Genomic DNA, 16,715 nt, shown 5'->3' on the forward strand with positions numbered 1-16,715 from the left:
TTTTCTGGTTCGTGGTTATTATCATGGGGCATTGGAAGGTTAGGCTGGCACAGCAGCATTAAAAGCAGAAATTAGTTAAGTTCAGGAGAGAGAAAAAGCTGTGGCTATGGGCCTTCTTCTTCCAAATATCCGGAGCTACCTCCTGCTTTGTTTGCGTATGTGTGGTCAGGTTAAGCAAGCATTTAAAAAAATGAATGTGAGCCACCTATATTTGGGGAACAAAATAAGCCTATTTATCCGGGTTCTGAAGGCGTTCCAATCAAATCAAGCATTTTCTCTGCAGATGTAGTGAGTGCCTCTCATCAGATATTGTAGTTAACAAAAAAAGCATGTCGTAAAAGCATCTTCCTTGATTTTGTTCTTGGATTGAAAAACTCCTGTGTACCTCAATGAATACTACAGTTATTAACCCCAGAAGGCCAAAGATGTCTGTGGCTTTTAAAATACTCCAGAGGACACACATGTCTGTGGCTTTTAAAATACATCATATATATATGCATGAGGCATACAAACGCCTTGAAATTGGTCTTCTGCAGGCAGTGATTCAAGTTTTCCACTCGGGGCCCCTTTCGTGCTGCTGGGCTATGCAGGTGACACCTGGCCCTTCCTATTCTGTGTCTCCCAGCTCAGCCTCCCTTACTTCAGAATGAAACACAATATCTTAAGCTAACAGAGCCTAAAGAGGCTGGTCGTTGGCTGCCTTTGTCCCCTGGGACTGGAGCCCCGCCCCGTTGGCTTGTGCTGACAAGCTGTTTATATTTTTGTAAGGGCTACTCTTTAACTCGGCAGCCCGATGACTAGAATGGGCCCAATTGTCTGTGGGCTGCGAGGAGCCGAGTGCCCGCAGCCGGGGAGCCTGGGGGACTCTGATGCGCGGGAGCGGCCGTCATGGAGCGCAGGTAAGGAGGCCCCGAGAGCGCTGGTGCCCCCCGCGCGGGCTAATCCTCAGCACTGTCGGGGGTTGTGATGTGATTGAGTTGCTGGCTTTTTTCTTGTTTTAATTTTTTTTCTGCGGAGACAGAGGGAGATCAGTTCTCTAGGATTTACCGATGAAGCTCATAGCGATCCCCGTCAACCCAGGCAAGAAAGGAGCAAGGAAGGAAAAATTTGGGAGAGAGACATAATTTGGCACCGGGCTTGATACCAAAGCACCACGGAAGAGACAGGGGTTACGGTTTCTTCTTCCGTGAAGTGGTGAGAATCAAAGGCTGTTTTATTTTCTAACTTAACTCTGTGCAGTCAGGAGCTGTGCCCTGCCTCTGAGTGGTTTCTGTAAGCCAGCTGGGAGCCCATGTCACCCAGTCGACCCCCTTTGAAAGGGTCTGATATCTGCTGCTATTTTCAAAGGGCAAACTGAAATAGTCCTGTGTGTCATAAATCGTTCTATTCAGAAATGTGGGAACCGTTTGGAGCTGGCAGGCTGTAAAGTTTTACTGCCCCATGAAAGTGCTCAAAGGGCTCAGGAATGAAGGAACAGCCCCAGGCGATTAGAGCTTTTGTCCTTGACTACCCAAGAGAGGAGGCAGAGGAGCCAGAGGACACCCTGTGAGATGGGGGTGATACCCTAAATGCACTTGGCCAGCCCACATTCGGGTTCTTTCTGGTTTTCATAAATGAGTGAGGGCTGGAAGCTGCTCAGGCACAGATCTCTGGGGCCTGATTTCATCATCTCCATGCCCCATTTGTTGCCAAGTAAGACACCTCTCATAGTGCCAGGGCCACTCAGAACAAGGGAGGGGTGTGCTGTCAATGGGACCACAAGGGGGGGGGAGGGGATGGAGCAGCTAAAGCCCTGGGGATTGCTTTGGGATTTCCTGCCTCCAGCTGAACAGAAAATCACCCATGGCAGCTTTGATCAGAGAATTTTGTTTTTTCCTTTCTGATGAGCCTCATGGTATAAAGTCGGTGAATCCACAGTCTGTGTTTGATATGGATGGAGCCTGAAAAAAGGAAGAGGTGTGATTTAATTTGAGATAAAGCTAAAAGTGAATCATGGGGCTTTAATACTTGTAGTGCCTTATAAATTTCCCCACCTCTCCATAATCCCCAGAAATTGTCTTTATTATCTACAGATAGCATGTTTAAAGTCAATACATGTTGGGGCTCCCAGATGAATTAAGTCAGATACAAAGGTTATTTTATGTATGTATGTATGTATGTATGTATGTATTATTTATTTGAGGGTGGGGAGAGGAAGGGAGGGAGAGAGAGACAGAAACATCAATTTGTTGTTCCACTTATTTATTCATTCATTGGTTGATTCTTATATGTGCCCCGACTGGGGATCAAACCCACAACCTTGGTTTATCAGATGATGCTCTAACCAACTGTACTACTCTGCCATGGTGCAAAGGCTACTTTTTAAATGAATTTGACCCAAAGCAACATGAATGTTTCCGTGCAGTATATGAAAACACCAGATGGTTTTTAAGTGAGCCCAGGGTCTCCTTCAGTGGTCCGTGAGCCTGGGAAAGGGGGAGGGGGAGAGATGTGCACCATCCCCACCTCCCTCAGGTCTCATAAATCCTGGCTTTTTTCACATCAGGCATTCTCACATTCCCACCAACAACATCCCACCCCCAGGTGATGGCAAGATGCGGAGGAAGAAAGAGGAAGCCTGGTGAGAGAGAGAGAATGGGGTGAATTCCAAGAGACCCCATGGGGCACAAAGACTGCTCTTGCTTGGCTTCTTTTACCAGAATGGTGGGCATGCCAGGCTCCTGGAATTTCAGACACTTACAGCATATTTTCAGATACAGAATTGACATAAACTAATGCTAAAATGAGAGAATTACAATAAACTAATATTCTCCTAGAGCTTTTAAATACTGAGGACTGTTCTCATGGGCTTATGAAACCAAAGAAATAAGCATGTATGAATGAAATGCTATGACAATGACAAGCACTAATGGTAATAATAGCTATCATTTATTGAGCACCTATTATGTTCCAGGCCTTTACCTGTATTATCTCACTCAGTCCTCACTAGTTCCTTTGAAGTAAGTACAATTATTGTCCCCATTTTACAGAGAAGGGAACTGGGGCACAGAAAGGTTAAGTAACTTGCACAAAGCCACACAGCTAGTAAGTGACCTGAAATGTGAACCATTATGAAAGTATATAGTACCTAACATCATGTTATGAAATGAGAATTCCCTGTGGATTATAGTTAGCATTCATATTGATAGATTTTTCTTGAAAAATCATGTAGACACTGCCACCAAAATGTGACCTCTTGCAAGAAGCTAATTGGCAGCTGAGAAAGAAAGCCAAAAACCACTTCCTTTAAATGGGTGAGAGTGCCAAAGGGTAACAACCTTGACCCAGTGAGCCCGACGTCAGGAAGGGCCAACCAAGGAGGCCTTTGGGTCCTGGCCCTGCCACACTGGTGGGCCTGTGCTATATGGTGACCCATCAAAAAAAATGGAAGTGAATCAGAAACTGGGATTAAGTCCCCTGGGGAGCCCCTGGGAGTCATTTAGATAAGCATCATCTCACCTCTAGCACTCCTGATGGGAAAGCCACACCTGCTGGGAACACTATCCCTTATCACACCTGCAGTCCTGTTCAGCTTTTCAAGGAGAGTTTTTCCTGGTATGTAGGTCTTTAACCAGCAGGTGTTTGGCCCACTCTCAGCCTGTGCCTTCTGGTACCATACCTGAGGGAATGGCACATCTCATGTTTTGCAGCTGTTGTGCAAGTAGAACTCCAGTGAAATTTCTCAACCGGTTGCCTCTAGAAACCTCAAGGAGCCAAAGGGCCAACCTCTGACTTTACGAGTATCAGATATGCTTCTTGACACTCGTCTCTGGAATGAATTTAGGAAATGCTGTCTATCCTTAAGGTGTGTGTAGGAGGAAGATATTTAAATCTGTAGCACCCTCTAAAGCTCGATGTAAACCCTGTAAACCCGGGCAGGGCAGCCAGCTTCCGCCCTGTGTTCTTTGATGTGTTAAGGAGCGAAATAAATCCTGAGTGAGATCCCACCAGGGACCCTCAAGGACAGAGTTCTCACTGGGCACATTTCCTTCCTCTTTTCTTCCCAGAAACTGTAACTTGACCTCAGAACTATGTACCACAAAGAGCACTTGTGTGCTTTCCAAAATAGTTTCAAATCTGTGGAGTTTTCCAGGATATTCCTGTGCAACACTGGGTGATTTAACTTTAAATAGAGGAGCTTTAAGCAAAATGTTGCTGAGGGGCCTCTGTCAACAGCTAAAGTCCGGGGAAATCTGTGAGGCCGGCTCCCTCCATGGCCCTCAAGTGCTTCCCAGGCAATAACTGCATTTCCAGAAAAGGCCAGAACTGAATCCCTTAATAGTTCACTGGGAACCAAGCAACGGCAGCTAAGTCTCTCAGGATGTAGTATTCTTGACCAGCACCCCTAACTGGATGATTCTCTTTTCTTAAGAGCACTTTTAACAAAACAAAAACAAACAAACAAATAAAATCCACAATCAGTGATTTCTTAAAAATGTGGCCCCTTTAAATAAACCCTCAACGAGGGTAGGTATTGTGTCTTCTGGATACTCCCTGTGTTCTGGGCGCAGTCGGGGTAGAGCATAAATACTAATTAATGCCAGTCCATTGCAAAAAGAAAACAGAAAGACTCCTATAAGGTAGCAGTGACCCTCCAAGCCCCAGAAGCCTTGTTGGAACTGTGACAAGGAAAGATAGTGACAAGGCCCGAAAAAAGCAGCTCTCTTCCCACACTCAGCTCATGCAGTGGACGGAGGGGACCATTGTCTGGACTGTCACTGCAGGTCTGGGAGGGGCAGTGGTGGCAGCTAGCCCCCCCCAAGGCTGCCCAGGGAGTGCTGGCCTCCAGTGTGAGGCTGCGTTTTTCTCAGCAGCCGTGTGGCCAGGGCTCCAAGCCTGCCACCTGCACACAGACCTGGTGGTGTCTCAGGCTTTCCTGGGTGTGGCTTGGAGGAGCAGGGTCCTTGAGAGAGGGGATCTGCTGATAGAGAAGGACCTGAAGTCAGGGTGAAATAGGGCTGGGTGGAGGAAGGGCTCGGTAACAGGCGATCCTTGTCTTTTCCACGAATTGGGGCTTCTGGGTCCGAGATACATCCCAATGCCAGCCGGGTTTCCCGGGCTGGTTGTAAACCTGCTTCTTGAGAACATAAACTTTGTCTAGTCTGTGTCTGCACCCCCACCCGGAGCTTCGGGATCTAGGTGGGGATCACATCAGAGCGGCTCCCAGTTCGCTCTGTGGAAGCTGTTAGTGAACATCTCCCCCAAGTGGGTGTAAATCTGTCTTCTCCGTTTCCTGTCCCTCAGTCTCTGGAAAGCCCGAGGGGGCGGCAGGCGGAGAAGCGGATGGGGAATGGAGATCAGGAAAACCGTCCTAGCTCCTCTCTCTGCCAAGACTTGTTTGTTGCTGTGATGGGAGTTTTTGCTTGGGGACCTTTCATTTTTCCCTTTAAATCAAAGCAATTTGTTCTGGTGCTGCCCGCAGAACGACTGTTTCCAGCTCCTTCACATGGCAATTGTGCAGGAGCATCGAGGCCTAGGCTTGTACCCATAATTCCCTCTATTGATTCCAATGGGAATTTAGGTTTTGTTCGCTTGCCCTCTCCCAGGACACACACTCTCAGCCACTGACTGGGAAGCTTCGTGTGATGACATCAGGTCATCAGGCTGCAGCACTGACACTTCAAGTAGAGAGACTAACCCTGATTCAACACCAACCGCATGCCAGGAACTCTGCTAAGTGCTTCATGTATATGAGGCAGCTAACCCTTCGAGACAGGTATTATGATTCTCTATTTGTCAATAAGGAAACTGATGCTCGGATCAGAGAGTAAAAAAAATTGTCCAAGGTGGCACAGCTGGTCAGAGTCAGGCTGGTGCAGACCCCCTTTTTAAAATCCTCACCCAAAAATATGTTTCTATTGATTTTGAGAGAGAGAGAGAGAGACATTGATATGAAAGAGAACATCAATTGCCTCCTGTACGTGCCTCAAGTGGAGATTGAACCCAGAACCTAGGTATGTGCCCTGACCAAGAATCAAACCCACAACCTTTTTGGTGTATGGGCTGATGCTCCAACCAACTGAGCTACCCAGAGCCCACATTTTTCAACACTATGTGATACTCACAGAGGGGCATTACATTCTTTTGTATGATGCATAAGAGTGTATGTATTCACTCCCTTATTTCTGGTCATTTAACTTCTTTCAAATTTTTTCCTATTATAAATAATGCAATGATGAATGTTTTGTAATAATAGCTAATAATTAACATTTGTTGAATTATTGTGTAACAGGCACAGTTTCAGGTTCTTTATGTATTATAACTAATTTAATCTTTGTATAACCGTTTAACAGATGAGAAAACTAAGGTGCAGAACAGTTGGTTAAATATTTTGTCCCAGACTGCACAAGTAAGAAGTGGCAGAGTCATCTCAGAGATGCTGCTCTTAGATGCTCTCTCCATGTATATTTGTGACCACATCTCTGATGCTGCTTTGGGAAAGATTTTAAACTGGAATGACTAAGGCATAAGATAGAAATTTTTTAAGGATCTGGATATATATGACAAAATCACTTGCCAGTAACACGGGATGGTTATAATGATTTGTATTCCCTTGAGCACTGTGCAACTGACTAAGGAATCTAAAAGTTAGAGAAGCCCCTGGTAAATGGAGATGCCCTCTAACTCCTGGATAATGTATCCATCAACCTCTTTGGCTTCTGGGCACGTACTACCATTGATAATATTCTTTTTATGAAAAAATATATCTAGTTCAAAACTACATTTGGGAAGGGGCACCTGGGATGCTGGTAATTGTCTATTTCTGGGTGGTGTTCTCTTGTGGTTTCTTTGTGATAATTCATCAAACTGCTGCCGTAGGCCTTGTGCACTTTTCTGTTTGTATTTTATACTTATTAAATGTTTATTTTTTAAAAACTATATGACAAGATATATATTAGAAGTTAAGCACAGAATACATTGAAATGCATAGAATAAGAAAATGACTCAATTGCCACCATATTTTCTCCACATGTTGGATGAAAGGAGATTTTGAAAGAAACATTTTCATGGTTTCTTTTTTTCCCCATCTCTAATTGAAGAACTGAGAAGACATTACATCACAATAGTTCTAAGAAAAACAGTTCTTTAAAAAAAATGTCCTTTGCCTGTTTGATTTTGTTGTTCTTTTGAAGTTTCAAACAAAAAAACCTTACTTGGACCAAAGCATGACACGCATTTAAGATATGCAGAGTTCGGATGACTGAATTTTTGGCAAGGACTTGACGCCAAGAGAGTTCTTCTCCTTCTCTCTGGGCTTTCTAACGGGCTCTTCCTTAGCATTTGGTTTGAAGTCGTGTCTGGCTCTGTGATATGGCTTGATGCCTCTAGTGAGTGACGTCCCTAGAGACTCAAGAGTATCTTTCCATGGCTAATGGATCAGCCTGAGATGATCATAGATCATCATTTCAAGAAAACATAAGAAAGTCTGCTCTTAGTCTACTGGAAGCCAGCAGCAATTTCCTTGCCAACCTCCCAATGGTTTTGAAATATTATTTTGATGCTTACTTGCCTCTGCTGACTTTATATGTGATCTAAAATTAATTGTTTTTCCCATTCAGTTTCTTAGTCCCTGGACTCCAGTTTTTTCATTCCTCTGCCACAGAGGACTTAAGCAGCTGTAGAATACGAGGGCATCTTGTGCTTTTTATGAGAAGACCAAAGGAGGCATGTTTCCTAATTCTTCCTTTAGTGTCCACCCCCTTAAGGTCTCAACATGAGATTCTGTGAGTTCTTTGACTGAGTTATTAATGTTCTTTTGTCTAGACCAACTTTCTTCCATTTCTACCTAACACCTTACCATTACCACTGTATTATTCAGCACAGGATGTCATAGAAATATCACAGACTTGGTGGCTTAAAGGACAGAAATTTATTTTCTCGTGGTTCTGAAGGCTGGAAGTCCAAGATCAAGGTGCTTGTATGGTTGGGTCCTGGTTTTCCCATAGAGCCTTCTCGACATGTCTTCACATGGCCTTTTCACTGCGCACGCAAATGAAGAGAGAAAGCTCTGGAGTCCCTTCCTTGTCTTATAAGGACACTAATCCTATTGCACTAGGTCGCCATCCTTAGGACCTTATTTAACCTTTATTCCTTTTCTGAAGGCTTTATCTCCAAATACCCCTAACATGGGAGTTAGAGTTTCAACATATGAAATTGAGGGAAAGACACAGTTCAGTCCATAACATTACCACAGTCAGTGCACTAGTCCCCTTATCCCTGCGGAATATGTCTCAAGACCCCAGGGGATGCCTGGAGCTGAGGATAGTACCAAACCCTACATATACTGGTGGTTTTTTTCCTGTATGTACCTACCTCTGATAAAGTTTAATTTATAATTTAGACATAGTAAGAGATTAACAAGTAAGAATGAAATAGAATAATTACAACAATATACTCTAATAAAACTTATGTGAATGCACTCACTCTCTCTCTCAAAATATCTATTGTACTGTACTCACCCCTCTTCTTGTGATAATGTGAGATGATACAATGCCTATATGGTGACATGAAGTGAGCTGAAATTTTCCATTTAATATTTTCGGATTGTGGTTGACCACAGGTAACCAGAACCATGGATAAGGGGGGACTACTGTACAATTAAAATTAAATTTTTCCCCCTTTCGAAGTAGTCCCCCTCCCGCCCCCAGTGTTTCTGTTAAATGACATTTTATTTTTTAATTTGGAAAACATTTTTGGTTTTCTGCTAACTGTATTGTGGGAATCCAGACATAAAGAAGACATAGACCCATTCACGCAGATGCCTCAAGGAGGTTATACAGCAATGAAGGAGAGGAATTGTATGCACAAATGGCCGGAACACCTGGGAGAGTGGAAGTGCTGAAAGTGAAGTACAGTGTGCTGTGGGATTCAGAGGAAGAGATTATCTTCATATAAGGGCTGCCATCTGAGCTTCCTAATCAGAGACAGGCAGGGTTTGGGCTGGGAAAGAAGTAGAAAAGGCCACACCAGGCTCAGCAGGAACAGACAGCACAAAAGCAGGAATGTCCAGTTCAGCTGAGACTTAGGGGGTCAATAGGGGAACACTGTGGCATTTAATGGTACAGCATAGGAGGAGGTTTGGCTCTAAATCAGCACTTAAAAGGAGAGTCACAGTGACTAAATGGCCCTTGACAATCTGATAATATTGTCTTTCAGTAATTCTAATAACTAGTTCTCTCTCCAGTATTGCCACAGACCACAGTTCTTTGAGCACCAGATGAAGTAGTTGGCTGTGTTTCGGGGCCATGTTACGGTGAGAGAAGGGGGGAAGGGAGGGAGGGAGGGAGAGAGAGAGGAAAAGGAATGAATGATAACTTAACTTTAAAAAAATAAGATCACACACTGGCCGGATGCTCACACAGTGATAGCCATAGGAGAATTCAGACTGAATGAAAGAATCCTCTCCAAGTTCCCCAAAGATAAATGGACAAAGAACATGAACTAGCAACTTAAAGGAAATATTAATGGAAACGACCATACTTAAAATGTTCCACATCACTAGTGACCAAATAAATAAGAAAATTTAAGAACAATGAGTTACTATTTTCTCCTTATCAGATTAGCAAATATTTTAAAATAACACTTGGTGAGGGTGTGTATCTTAATCTCATACGTTGCTAGTGGGAATGTAAATTGATACAACCTTTCTAGAAAGTAGTTGTGCAATGTTTTACTCTCTTGAGGGCCCCAGAAATGTTAATACACCTTGACTTGATAATTTCATTTACAGGAATCTGTGCCTAGACTATAGGTATGCACAAAAATTTGTGTTTAGCAATTTCATTTGATTTATAATAATCAGAAATTTGGAAACAACATAAATGTAAGCACTTTGGAAATTGGTTGTGTAAATGATATATCAATTAATCAAATATTCTTCAGCTGTTTAAAATGTGTTTTCAAATATTTTACAGATTTAAAATACATATAATGTGATATATTTTTAAAAAGCAGTTTTCAAAATCATGTGCATAGTAAAAATATTCATGAGGAAAAATTAGAGACAATAAATGGTAATGTCATTTATTCAGTCAGTCATATGGCAAATATTTATTAAACATATATGTCTGGCAATGCATTTATCTGTAGGCAGTGGGTCCATAGATGATTTCTATTTTATTCTGTATACTTTACTGGGTTTTCCAGATTTTCTAGAGCATTCTATTGCTTTTTATCTAAAATATGCATTTTAATAAATCATTTCCATCTGTTAGGGCCCGAGTGCACCCTCTCATAAAGTCTTTCCTAGTTACTCTAATAGGAAGTGATCACTCACTTTTCTGTGACTCTTTCTAATCCATCTTATCATAGATGGTCTTGAATTATAGCCCCTTGTAAGTGTGATTTTCTTCCTAACTAGTTTGGGAGCCACTGGAGAACAGGGATTATGGTTTAGTTAAGTCCTAAATTTCTAAGCAAAAAGCCTAGCTTTCCTTCCCCACCTTTTCTAGTGGGCGGTTTCTTCTTCCCTGAGTTCTCAAACAGTGTCTTATGCTTGTTTTATTGGAAGTCCATTCTACTTTGGATTATAGTTAATTGTGTTTGTCTTGACGGCCGCATTCGTCATCCAGCTCCTTAATACAGGAAAGGAATCTTGTCCCTTTGTGTCCAGAGTGGTGCCTTACACAAAGTGTGTGCTTAGTAAACACTGGGTGACTGAATGTACTCGGGCTCTTTCCAGCTATTTCCAATGGGTGCCTTTTACTTAGTTCCTAATCTGAAGAGTTTAAACTTCACAGGTATAGGAACAAGGAGGGGGGATAAGAAAGCCTATAAAAACAAAACAGACCCAAAGCACTGAGCAGTGGCGGTCCTGAAGCCTAACCCACCAGAAAACTCTGCCAGGAAATACAATGTCCCCCAGTAATGCTCTTTAACTCCTCTCTGCACCCTGTGAAGCTTTACCTTTTCTCTCCATTTCACAGCCTCCTAGAGATTAATTCCCCAAAGAATTCCATTCTTCCAGTCACAAATTGAACACCATAGATTTGCCCTGCAACCCAATATCAGGCCCTAATCCTCCAAAGGTGGCCATTAAGGGAATGTTTAAAATCAAGGACTGCATAAGTATTATTTCAGAATAAAACTAAATTAAGGAAATAGAACACAAGGTTCAATTCAATTTAACATGTACTTATTGTGTGCCAAGTTTTGCAAAGCCTTGTCCTGGGCACTGATGATGATCCAAAGTTTAAATAGGACACTGATCTCATTCATAAATTCCATGTGGCTCTGGCATTATAACAGGAAAGGGAGGAGCAGAGTGGGAGGACTCTGGGGTGAGGGAGGGCATTGCACCAGGGCCAGTGTGCAGGGTCAGGACTGGGCAGAGGTGGGAAATAAGAGGGAGGGCTGCTGGTATCTGTGCTCATAATTGAGTTAGTGGTGGGTTTTGATACCTTGTGTCTGCACCCAGGAAATGTAAGATGTGGATGGAATTCTAACAGAATAGGAAATGCTTTAGGGAAAAAAATTCTAAGGTAATATTGGATAGAATATGTGATATGAGACAGGTTGCTATAGACAAATTTTTTTTAAAGGTAGTATTTAACAGAAGCCAGTGCATCTGTCAGTGTTCTTAGCTACTGACGATAAAAACTACTCTAGTTAGTTTGAGCATAAAAGGAATTTATTAGAGACTATTATAACACCATCAAGAAAGGGATAGGACAATCTACAGAATGTGAGAAAATATTTTCAAATCATATATCTGACAAGGGACTTGTGTCTAGAATATAAAAGTTTAACAATAAAAGATTAATTTTAAAAGACAATTAAAAATGGGCAAATAATAATGGTTTTGCACAACATTAATGTACTTAATTCCACTGAACTATATACTTAAAATGGTTAAAATGTAAATTTCATGTTACAAACAGTTAATTTAAAAATTTATTTTAAAAAATAAAGGATTTCAAGAGACATTTCTTCAAAACAATACACAAGTGGCCAATAAGCACATGAAAAGATGTTCAATGTTATGAATCATTAGGGAAATGCAAATCAAAACCACAATGAAATACCACTTTACACCCACTAGGAAATTAGAACCCTCAGACATTGCTGGTAGCAGTATAAAATGATGTAACTGCTTTGGAAAGCAGTCTGGCAGTTCCTCAAAATGTTAAATATAGAATTACCATATGACCCAGCAATTCTACTCCTAGGTTATAACCAAGAGAAATGAAAATATAGGTCCACATAAAAACTGTGCACAAATATTCAGGCCATTATTCATACTAACCAAAAGTGGAAGCTGCACATGTTCATCAACTGATGGACAAACAAAATGTAGTTTATCTATACAGTGGAATATTATTCTGCAATAAAAATGAATGAAGTACTGATACATGCTATGATATGGGTAAACCTTAAAAAATGTTTAAGTGAAAGAAGCCAGACACAAAAGGTGCATATTGTATGATTCTGTTTATATGAAATGTCCAGAATAAGTAAATCCATAGAGATAGCAAGTGGATTAGTGGTTGCCACGGGCTGAGAGGAGGGGGGAATGGGAAGTGACTGCTAGTGTGTATGAGGTTTCTTTTTGGGATGATGAAATGTTCTGGAATTAGATAGTGGTGATGGCTGTACAACGTTGAGAATATTCTAAAACCCACTGAATTGTACACTCTCAATGGATGAATTTTGTAGTATGCGAATCGTATGTCAACAAAGCTGTTATAATTTTTAAAAAGAGTAGTAGTGAGTGGCTCAGAGAATCCCTAAAAAATCCAGAGAATCAGGCTCAGAGGCTACCAGTTGAGAACAATGCAGAGATTACACCACCAGATGGTTCCAGATTGAGCCCTAGTACTGCTCCTCCAGGCACAGGCACACAAACACTCCTTTGGACAGCTACTAGGACCTGGGCCCCCGTGATCCCTGAGAGTCACATCACTCCACCAGGCTGTGCTACCTCATAGAAATCACTTCTCTGGAGTCTGCTTTCTCATCTTGTTTTTATGCAAACTGAAGTTTAGTGTCTCTCCACCAGAGCTAGAGCCTAGGAGACAGTTTCGAACTGCAAGGGAAGCTGGAAAGCAGGTTGTAGCCTTGGGAGGCAAGTCTCAAACAAACGCCCACTATCCCACATCCTCTCCATGGTTTGCCTGGACAATGGTTTTAATAAAATGTTGAAGCTGAGCAGGCCCTTTGAAGTTCATCTACTGGTCTGACCATTCCGTCCAATGACTGTCACAGTGCAAAGGCAATGGGCAATTCCTAGCTTTATCTTGCCTGACTTTTAATATTTGGCAATGTTAATCACTTCTTTCTTAAACATTTCTCTTCCTTATTTGTGTACATTTCTAATCAGTTTTCTCTCCGTTTTCATTTGGAGCTGTTCTCTTTGCCCACTTAAAGCTGGTATTTCTCCTCATCTCCATGTTCAGTCCTGCTCTTAATAACTCAGTCCACATGGTGTGACTGTTACAGGTTGAATTGTGTCCCCTGTCCATATGAAGTCCTAAACCCACTACCTCAGAATGTGACCTTATGTGGATATAGGGAAATTTCAAAATAGGAGATGGAAATAAGGACAGATGTAATTAGTTAAAATGAGATGATACAGCAGTAGGGTGGGCCCCTACTCCAGTATGACTAGCGTCCTTGCAGAAAGGGGGCATTTGAACAGACTCACACAGGGAGAACTCCATGTAAAGATTGGGATTGTTGCCACAAGCCAAGGAACTACCAGAAGCTAGGAGAGTGTTCTAGAACAGATCTTTCCCCAGTGGCAGTCAGAGGGAGAATGTTCCTGTTGACACATTGACCTTGGATATCCAGCCTCCAGAACTGTGAGCCAATAAAATTCTGTTATTTAAACCACTTCGTTTTATGGTACTTTGTTAGGACAGCGTTAGCAAACTAAGTGAATTTTTCTCCGCTCCTGTATTTGCTTTCTACTTATAAGTGGACAACTGTATAGCTAGCCTCTGATGCCCAAAATACCTTACAGATCCAAGTGGCTGTCTGGCCTGCTGGGACATTTGCATTTGGATAGCCACAAAACCACAGGCGCAACACGTCTAAACTTAAGTCATCACTTCCCTGGTCCCATCTGCTCTTCCTCCTTCCTTTTTCTCTCTTGGTGAGTGGTACCCTCCATCCACCGTGCTGCCCATGTCAGAAGCTGGGTGTTGGCCTACAACGCCACTCCAATGCTTGTTACCACAGGCATCAAATCCTAAAGGTTCCTCTTTGCTCACATCTTTGGAGTCTTTCCTGTCCATCCCAGCCCCGCCTCCACTCCCTCCCCAGGCTGACTTCCTTCCATTTGCTGTCCACAGTAATCCTTCTGCAACACAATTTAATCAAGTCACTTTATCTGTTTAAAATCCTTCAGAGTGTCCCCATAGCTTCCAAGCAAAGGTCAAATGCCAGAGCTTAGAAGGTAAGACCTGTGTGTTCTGACTCCTTGCCACCTTCTATGAACTCATCTCTCACCTTTGCTCCTTGAGCCTGCATTCTGCAGCCATTCAGAGTTCTGATCTCCCTCTGCCTCTCTCCCTCTTCATTCTACCTGATGCCTCCTCAGGCTTCAAAACCTAAATGCAGCTTCCTCTGGGAAGCCTTCCCTGATTTCCAGCATGATTTAAAACCTGCTTCTATGTTGTATAACCCTCTGGGCATACACTCTATCACAGCAGTTTCATAATGCACTGAAATTGTTGGTCTCCCTACCCCCCCTGCTCACCACCCTCCCCCAATAGTAAGGCACCTGAGAGTAAAGACTTCAGGCTTTTCCCAATTTTCTGTTCTCAGTCTAGTGCCTGGCACATAGGAGGTACTCATAAATGTGTCGGAAGGAAGAAAGGAAGGAAGGAAGTTGGAAGAAAGGAAGGAAGGAAGGAAGGAAGGAAGGAAGGAAGGAAGGAAGGAAGGAAGGAAGGAAGGGAGGAAGGGAGGAAGGGAGGAAGGGAGGAAGGGAGGAAGGGAGGAAGGGAGGAGGGAGGGGGGGAGGGGGGGAGGGGGGGAGGGAGGGGGGGAGGGGGAGGGGGGAGGGAGGGGAGACTCCCTATCCCAACCTATTTTGGAATAAAAAATAAGACCCTGAAGGATTAATGTCTCATCATTTTCAGTGCTGTGTTGTAGTTGACTTGTCAGAACGAAAGTAAACGCGGAGATACTGTCTTCTCTCACGTTCAGTTGTGACTGCTTATAACGAACTGTCCTGTAACGAAGGCTGGCCCTCTTCAGCTCTCTCGGCCCCATCCAACTCCAGTCACTTCCCCCCAGGCGCAGAGTTTGCATCTGCGTTTACAGGCCTGGCCAGCAGGGCGGGTTTTCGGGAGCAGAGCTGCACGGCGCGCCAAGCCCCCATTTCCCTGTTCCCCTGGCCGCGATTGGCCCTTCGCGGAGGGAGGCTGGCGGCTGGCGGCCGGCCGCAGGAGCCTTTAGTCACCGCTGGGAAGTCTTTCTGGAGCTGGGCGCCCACTCGCGTGCTGTTTTCGTGCTGAGGGATTAGCTGCCAGGCCGGGTCCGGAATGCAGCGAGAGCGCGCCGGGCACCACGTAATCCAGGATTTGCCTCTGCCTCTCGACATATGGAAAACAGATGTCCCTGCTCCCGGCCTGAGCGCAGAATGGAAATGACCAACCGGGGCGCCGTTTGCAACCGTGGCCTCCGACACAGGGCCCTTCCGAATCCAGCCGGGAGGCAGCTTTTCCTCCGCTGGTCTGTGGTCACGACTTCAGTTTAGCGCTCAGACCGCAGGGTCACCTTCAGACGCCGCCGGACGGCAGGACCACGGCGGGCTGCGGGGAGGAGCGGCGCCGACGCCGGGGGCCCCTGCCCGGGCTGGGAGCGAGCGCGCCCGGAGGCAGAGCCACCCGCCCCTCGCGGGAGTCGCAGTAAGTCAGGGCTCCCGCGGCGGTGCGGGCGGAGCGAGCGGCGGCCGCCCGCGGGCCTGGTCCTGCCCACCTGGCGCCTCCCCTCGGGGCCAGGTCCCGGGGCCCGAGGTGCGCGGGAAGCCTGCAAACCCGGCCGGGAGTCGAAGCCGGCCCGGAGCGGGCGCTCCCCGCAGCCGGCGGGGCGGGCGCTGTGCGCTGGGGGCTGCGGGCGAGACCTCGCTGGTGCATCGCTCCAGGCCGGGCGGCGCAGGTCTCCCGGGGCATGGGAACCATTTGCCATTCCCTAAACCGTACGTGCGCAAAGCTTCGCAAGTAAAGCTTTTCACGTCATTTTGCACTGAGGAAGAAAAAAAGAAAAGATATTCTGCAATCTTAAAGCAGTAGCTTTAATCATTTGTGAAAACAGTTTCCTTCTCCTCACCCCTACCCCTTCTCTTAAAGTCTGGCCATTTCCCTAAAACTACTGAAATAGATTTCCTTCCTATAAACCTGGAGTCTTGTCCTCTGCCCAAGTCCATACAACAGTTCTGGCTTATTAGAGGCGGGGATGTTGATTTTTGAGACTTTTCTGGGCTCTTTTTGATTGCTGTGTTCTGAAAAATGCACGCCCCATGTTGAAAATTTCACATGCTGCTAACAAGTCAGGTGAAAGGCTGGGGTGGCAGGAAGGTTTGTTGCATGAAATAAATGCCTGTCATATTCAAAGCATTCTATGAACCGCAAATCCACCCCCCACCCCCCCACCCCGTAGTCTAACCCCATTGAGCAACTGTTTCCTTTTTCACCTCCCCCCCCCCAAATCATCAGCCTTAGTTTGTAAAA

General features: G+C 44.4%; 1 protein-coding gene across 6 annotated transcripts in view; it reads left to right on the forward strand.

The window, feature by feature from the left end:
- TRIM2 (tripartite motif containing 2) overlaps positions 1-16,715 on the forward strand; it is a 125,813-nt gene that overhangs the window by 28,414 nt on the left and 80,684 nt on the right. The window contains exon 1 of one of the 6 annotated variants that reach the window (XM_081137479.1): positions 741-899. The exons of 1 other annotated variant lie outside the window; for it this stretch is intronic. In XM_081137479.1, the coding sequence (XP_080993605.1) occupies positions 870-899 (30 nt within the window). In that variant the 5' untranslated portion in view covers positions 741-869. Of the gene's footprint in view, positions 1-740; positions 900-15,062; positions 15,898-16,715 lie in introns of those variants that run through there. 4 more of the 6 variants (XM_081137478.1, XM_081137481.1, XM_081137483.1 and 1 more) reach the window with 4 other exon arrangements.

The sequence above is a fragment of the Miniopterus schreibersii genome (assembly GCF_964146895.1).
Source record: "Miniopterus schreibersii genome assembly, chromosome: 4".
Classification (NCBI taxonomy): domain Eukaryota; kingdom Metazoa; phylum Chordata; class Mammalia; order Chiroptera; family Miniopteridae; genus Miniopterus; species Miniopterus schreibersii.